Source organism: Necator americanus, chromosome III (genome assembly GCF_031761385.1).
Source record: "Necator americanus strain Aroian chromosome III, whole genome shotgun sequence".
Classification (NCBI taxonomy): Eukaryota; Metazoa; Nematoda; class Chromadorea; order Rhabditida; family Ancylostomatidae; genus Necator; species Necator americanus.
Window position 1 is genome coordinate 36,473,482 of NC_087373.1, and position 7,840 is coordinate 36,481,321.

General features: G+C 42.4%; 1 protein-coding gene across 1 annotated transcript; it reads right to left on the reverse strand.

The window, feature by feature from the left end:
* Window positions 1-4,489: 4,489 nt before the first annotated feature.
* Window positions 4,490-7,519, reverse strand: RB195_012096 (uncharacterized protein; the record flags this gene model as incomplete). The annotated part of the gene is made up of 3 exons (XM_013453340.2): window positions 4,490-5,140; window positions 5,228-5,329; window positions 7,295-7,519. The coding sequence occupies 3 exons, from the start codon at window positions 7,517-7,519 to the stop codon at window positions 4,490-4,492; spliced, it is 978 nt and encodes a 325-aa protein (XP_013308794.2).
* Between the last annotated feature and the right edge of the window lie 321 nt (window positions 7,520-7,840).

The following is a 7,840-nucleotide window of genomic DNA, read 5'->3' on the forward strand; positions in this document are numbered from 1 at the left end:
AAGAACAGCTGATAAAAATCAATTTGAAAAAAATTTTTTGCATTTCACCTCTGTGAACAGTTGCCGTCACTCAATGAAAGTATCTGTCGGCTAACGTAACTGTTAAAACAAACGTTTCTCGCTGTCAAAAGTGCATAGGAACGTTCTCACACGCAATTCACACATTAATTCGAATTTGCTGATAAAAAATACATTGCGGTAATTTGTTGTCAGCGATAAACCTAGGTAAAAATCTAAAAAAAAAATTAAATTGAAATGAGCTCAGCTGGGAACAAATTCATGTCGATGTCGATGAACAGCTGTTTGCGAATGAGCAAAAGAATGAATGAGCACGATGCCTCATCATTCATCTCATCTCTCTGTTTCTCTTAGATAAAAGCAGCTCGCTCGCATACACACACACACACTCATTCACTTCACTGCTGCGCTGCATGGGAAGTGGGTGGCAAACAGAGGAAGCGGAACCCAATATGACTGCACATAGATCTCTTTAGAACACGAATAGCTCGTTTACGGTATCTATTACCGTATTTTATTAAGTATTGGAGCGGATGTAGTGTAGTGAAGTCGTTAAGAGGCTCCACTCTCTTCCCACAAATCGATCGATGGTTCGATACCGCCCCAGTGCCAACAAAGCCACACAGCTTCATCACTCGGAAAACTGGTACCAGAGTTGTCTGAGAGGATAAAAACACTGACTTAAGATACATCGGCCAGCTCCGCTAGTCACCGTATAGGCAGGCTAGACACTAATTCGTAAATCTCAAACGATTCTGAATTGAAGTGAACCTATTGGTGCATCCCAAACGGATTAATTAGTCTTATTTACTATTTATTATTATTTACTAGTATTTAACAGTTATTATTATTTATATTTACTAGTTACTTATTTACTAGTATAGAATATGGCTAATAGTAACTATTACAATAACTAGTTTACTTGGGCCGGTGTGGCGCAGTCGGTTAGAGGTCCGTTGTAGTCACACGGTCGAAGGTTCGAAACCGTCCCGGTGCAAACCAAGCCCTTCATCCCTCCGGGGTCGATAAATTGGCGCCAGACTTGTCTGGGAGGATAAAAACACTGACTTGACACATCGGCTGGCCCTCGCAAATCATTGTATGGGCTAACACACGTTCCAAAACCTCAACGATTACGAATTCCAGTAAAACTCGTTGGCGCATCCCAAGTGGATTGGTACGCCAGTGACTTTGACAGTGACTGTTACTGTATGTTACAACGATACGATTTAATAGATCACTTCGCCACTTTTCATATCATGTAAAGGACAGAACAAATTAGTGGAAATTTCGAGAAAAAAAAATCGCGGAACTCAGATCAATTCTCATAATTTATTTTACTAGATAAATAAATAATTAATCGCATTATAACGCATAAATCTGACGTGATATCGATTTCCGATAATTTCAAAGATTATACGGGATCGTAGATTCCAGAAACGGATGGGATCCTGCTTATTTGTTCCTAATCTCCGGGAAAAAAAGCTGCACCCGGAAGATGCAACTTCGATACCATTGTGGTGGTAATGCTAGCGGACTGTCATACAGTAGAACTGTCCCACTTATTCCTTATATAGGCAACATATGCGTCCCATAAATTTGAATCGATTCTGAATTGATGTCGAACGCATTGGCGCATCCGAAAGCGACTGATTAACGCCCACATTTTATCGTTTATTCTTTATCGTCGTTAACTGTCCAGATATATTTCTTACAAATATTTTAAATCCCAAATGTTGAGATATTATAGGCAAAATCCTAGTAAGCTCTGTTCCCCTAGTGTTTTTTTTCGTTTTATGGGACATATGTAGGTGTTTTCAAGTAAATAAATAAATAAATCTAGTATGTTTAGATCCGTATTAATACTTATAAATATATGTTCTAAGTAACGCGTTCAACGGATTTACTGCAAAGGAGGAAATGAAGAACAAATCAAAAACGACCCCGTATAGGCATAACGCACCTAAAACCTGCACTACCCCAGATTCCGGATGGGACCTGACGCCTTCAAATCAAAGTTTTCACACATACATAATGCAATTGAGCGGTTCATTTGTTCATTCGATTTATTTTTTATTTATTTCTTTCTATTTCGAATTGCTTTTCGATTTCTAGAAACTGGGTTTTTTTCAGGGAATGTCCTCGTTACAGATGAAACTATAAAACTAGCAAAAAAAAATTCCTACTACTATTTCAAATAGCAAATGATACTTATTATGCACAAATACATACACGAAAAGAAAACTAGTAGTGATTAAATCCTCATAAGCGTAAAAGTTCGACCTTCCTTGAATCTTCGCATAGAGTTTTATGACACGAAGGTCCACTAATATCACGGCAACGCAGCTACTTAAAGGAATCACCTCACGAATCTGAGGTGGTACGGATTTCAGGTAAAGTATTCGTATACGGGTTCGTAGATTATGGAGAGGGAGGTGATTCCGTCCATTTATTGCTAATTGCCGTAAAAAACGGCCCGGAATATACGGCTTCGAGCGTTCCAGCACGCTATTTTCTACAACGAGTTCGATTAGAGCGCGCCATCCGTGTGCACACGCCGTATCTTCCCGGACGTTTCTTACGGCAATTGGGAAAAAATGGACGGAATCACCCTCCTCTTCATAATCTACTATCCCGTATACCAATACTCCACCTAAAATCCGTACCACCTCAGATTCGTTGGGTGATGCCTTTAAGTAAGCACCTTTAAGCATTTGGGTTTCCGTGATGGATGTAGCATCTTATGGAATGATGACTTGTTCTGGATGAAGTGTTCGAGGGGATATATTACAAATGATCTGGCTTTCCAGGCTCAGACGAAGGTAATGACGCGGAGAAGTTACACGTAATAAAGTTTTTTTTTTTTTTACCAATCTTAGCTTTTGCTTCAATTTGACAATCGAGAAGTTGAATCCTCATAAATTAGAGTCAAAAAGGACCCGTAGGAGGAAAACGAGCGACGAAGCTCATAGAAAAAGACTGATGGGATTATCTTAGTCTATCCATGCACACCATTAATAGATAATTATTTAAATTCATGGTTTAAACAAGGTTCTGCAATACCTATGCTAGGCTCAGATCCCCTATTCCCCTCTCTTCGCCCGCTCCCATCCCCCTTCCTCTCTTCTCGGGGACGGACGGAGGAAGAAGTAAGTTCTCCCGTCGAGTAGGCAAAAGGTACTAAGGCACGGCGTGAAGATACTAAGCTACGGTGTGCATCCACTAAGGTCGTAACTTCAATAACCTAAGCATTGGTTTTAGGATCCATTCTAGAACCTTGTAGGCTAAAGCTACTAAGATGTGGTGCAGGTTGACCTCTCTCCTCCCTCAGATTCATATAGCTCCCGTATTTGTGCCTTTGCGGCATCCCTAGGTGAGATTTGATGTTGTTATTTGTTCGACTTAACAACTACACGACATTTAGGATATTTCAACGATGTTAATGTATTTTTTAACGCTACAGGAACAAAAAAGGGGAATACGCGTGTTGCAATGTGCATCTGTGATGCATTTACTACATTTCGTACACTTTTTTTTGCTGGATTTTCCTTTGCCTCTCTAGCGCACACTGCTGTCTGGCTGACCACAACGTCAACGACCGCAACGCATGCTGGGCCTGCGTTGCGGTCATTGACGTTGTGGTCGCCTACAGCGACAAGTGCGTGGTACGATCGAAACGACATAAAGTATGGCGCGGTGAAGAAGGCGGTTGGAATCGAGGTGGGACCCTTGCTGACACCACTCGTCGCTGTAGTTTGCGATGGTCCCACACCTCGATTCCAACCGCTTTCTTCACCACACCGCTTAAAGGCATTACCCCACGAATCTTAGGTGGTACGGATTTCAGGTGGAGTATTCGTATACGGGAGCATAGATTATGAAGAGAAGGGTGATTCCGCCCATTTTTTCCTGATTGCCAGGAAAAAGGCTCGGAAGATGCGAGCGTTCCGGGGCGCTATTTTTTTTACGACGAGTTCGATTGGGGCGCGCCAGCCTTGTGCACGCACCGTATCTTCTGAGCCGTTTTTTACTGCAGTTAGGAAGAAATGGACGTGCGCAAGGCTGGTTCCGTCCATTTCTTCCTAACTGCCGTAAAAAGCGGCCCGAAACTCCTTGTAGAAAATATTGTGCCGGAACGGTCGAAGCCGTATCTTCCAGGCGTTTTCTACGGCAATTAGGAAGAAATGGACGGAATCGCCCCCTGCTCCATAATCTACTATGCCGTATATGAATACTCCACCGGAAATCCGTACCACTCCAGATTCATGGGGTGATGTCTTTAAAGAAAACTATAGTTCTAACCATAGTTCACGTCATTTTATTTGTACTATAGATTTTCGCATAAAAACTAAAACAATTCCATGTTCTTTGTAACATAACACGTATTTATGCGAAACGTTTTGAATTCAAATGCGAACAACGACGTTTATTCTGAAAAGAATTTATTCCAAGCTTTTTTTTGCCGCAAAACTTATCCAACAGATTTGAATGAATACCTTCTGAATTCTGGTAGAGTTAATTTACCCATTTCGTTAATATCAAGATGTTCGAACATTTTTCGTTTATTTAACGCTTGTTGAGCCAGCAATGACTTCGAATCAGTTTCTCCTGGATAGAATGGTTCTGGATGTGTGTGGGGATTAAATTTTTGATGTTGACTGCTGTCCATCTTTCCCGGATCATTTCCATATTGTTGATTTTTCATGTTGTTCATACCGTTTCGAGTCAACTGTTGTTGGTACAAGGTTCTGTGCGAATTGGTATCGATAGGGTTAAAATATTGATATCCTTGCTGCTGGGAACCTTGCCGGTTATAATCACTGTACATTCCATGATTGTACTGTAGAGATTTGTAATTTCGAATAGTCTTTCCACGGTTCAAACTCTGATTCCCTCGATTTTGAACATTTTCCTGCTCGGCGACGGATGTTGTGACATAGTTGGACGCCGTCGACGATGACGGTACATGCGAATCGATGGCGCCCATCTTTTGTGTATTTTTTGTTGGTGTACATTTTTCCATGAATTTATCAAATGTTCCTTCTTCTAGAGGTATGTAGATGGTGTTCGTTGATGTATAATATTCTACCGTCACGTGTTTTATTCCATTTTTATCGTAACCCTAAACACATGAAAGCTACGATATTTTCTTGAAGCTTTTTCTACTGACATACTTATATAAAATGTTCACTTACTGAAATTCACCCACCGTTAATCGTTTAACAGCAATATCTCCTTCTTCATTCTTCGGTTCATTATCTCCTTTTTGAACACGCTTGATCTCTAGTTTCAGTTTGTAGTGTGTCGGATCCTGAATCGTACTAGATTTATTTAATCTATGGATTTAATTGTGTAGTGTAACGGTTAGCGGTTCCGCTTCCTGCACGATCAATCGAAGGTTCGAATCCGCCTTTGTGCCCGCCTTCTTTTTGTTTACATTTTTATTGTTTATTATTATTAGTCCGTATAAAAGTGTTTATTATTATTAGTCCGTATAAAACTGCACGGTTAGCGGTTCCGCTTCCTGCACGATCAATCGTATGGTTCTAGTGAAGTGCTTTTCCGAATGTAACATCTGAAAAAAGCGGGTGTAGCGCAGTTGGTAACAGATTCCAGTGTCCACGCGATCAATCGGAGGTTCGAATCCGTCCTAGTGTCCACCGAGCCTTTCAGCACTCCAGGGTTGATAAATTGGTACCAGACTTGTCTGGGAGGATAAAAACACTGACTTGACACATCGGCTGTATCCTTAAGACTTTAGGTTCGTGAACTCGTATGCAGCCTACAGTGACCATCACTAGCTCTACTAGGCCGGTGCAGAGATGAGTGATGCTAACGTGAGGTCTACCTCGATCGCTGCTGCCACCAGCTCCATCACGCTGCTGCTTCGACCGCAGTCATCCATGCAACTGCATTCGGCTCAGATCGTTTTCGTCCGCTCATACGATTCTGCACAAATCGGATAGCCAATTTTTGACTACGGGACGATGAGAAGGTTGAGGTAAAGTGTAGTTGGTGTAAATTTTCAATTTTAGATCCGTAGAATGAGCTACCTTTGGAAGAATCGAAATTGGGTTGCGTAAAAACGATGCCATTTCCTGGACACCACACTACCTGCGGTTCAACTGAACCAACTTGGAACTCGCGCAAATGGTTGTGGTTTGACGAAACTGGCACTTACACTTGGACATGGGTGAAGTGTAATCACCTCGATCACCTTGACTCCCGTTGATCTTCGAAATGGTCGAGCGGGCGCCAGTAATTCTTCCATTTTTCCCGTTCGCGTGCCAAAGTCGCCCAGTTGTTCCTCCTTTCGCGTGGGCACACGAAGAGCATCAAAATTTTCTTTGAAGGACTTCGTGAAGAAGTCTGACAATCAAGTCGGCGGTCTTCCTGTAGTGCGCTTAATATCGCGGGGAACCCAGTCGCTCACGGCTCTGGTCCAACGGTTGTCATCAAAGCGCATCACGTGTCCGGCCCACCTTATTTTACTTTCCTTGGCAAACGCGGCGGCGTCTCTAATATTCGATCGCTGACGTAAGACGGAAACGGGATTTCTCCTAGTATCACTCTCTCAATTGCCCGTTCAATGACGCTCACCACGTTTTCTTCCTGCTTGCGAAATGCCCAGGTTTCCGAAGCATAGGTCAAAGCAGGAAGTACGGTGGTGTTGAAGAGGTGAGCACGGAGCCGGGTGTTCCTGGTCTTCTTCACTACATCCTCGATGCTCTTATACGTTCCCCAAGCCGCTCGTCTCCTCCTGCCCAGCTCGGGGGTCAGGTCGTTCATCACGTTCAATTCCAGACCCAGATAAACGTAGCTGACGCATTCGGGTATGTTCGTTCCGTTGAGCGTGAACGCACATATCCGAATTTTACGCATGCCACAGTGAAGTGTAATAGGGGAGAGATTGGAGGTGGGAGGGTCGTGGGGACTCAACCGGGCTCTTATTTCAGCAAGCGAATAACTAAGTCAGTCGATGTCCTAAAACCGTTAATCTTAGAGGATCTGTGACATGTAGGCTAAAGCTACCAAGAGAAATAGGGAAAAAGAGCTTCCAGAAATAAGGGCGAAGTTGAATTCTCTCGCCCTCCACCCCTTCTTCTCCCTTCACTCCAACTACTTTTTTCATCCAAAGATTAATTGGCTTGAAACGGTTTCGAACCATTAACCGTGCAAGCGATGTGGAATCTATTATATTAGCATCGCGCCAACGCGACAATCTATTGAAGTGTGTATGTATGGATATGGAAATGGTATGTATGGACAAACGTACCCCTCCGTAATGCAAAACTAATGGATTTCTCAACGGATTCGCTTCGAACGCTTTCCTTAGCGCAACGATTTCCGCCTTGTGCTCATCGATAAGTGAAGTGGCATTGTCGTATTCATGTTCTTTAACGGTCAACGTCAATCTCGTGCACTCCCCGTTCGTCGTGAGAGTATTGTTGGTGCACAGTACACATTGTATAATTAATGCAAGACCAATAATTAGTCTCATCCCTAAAATGACAGATATGACAACATTACGATAAAGAACGTGACTGCATACATACTCATTAAAAATAATTAAAGAACTGGATGCGTTATGGAGGAGAAAGGGGCTATCCGGGGTTTTCCTTATTGTTTTCCTCCCGCGAATACATATCCCTCTCTTTGTCAATATAAAAAAGAATGGTTTCGTGGGATTCATTTTGATTTGTGTAGGTATATTTACGCAATATCTAACCAAATAAAATATGATAAACGATTTTCCGTTGAATGCAGGAAAAACGCTCTCGAATTGACCACGTTGAAAATTCCCAACGCCTACCTTTCGACA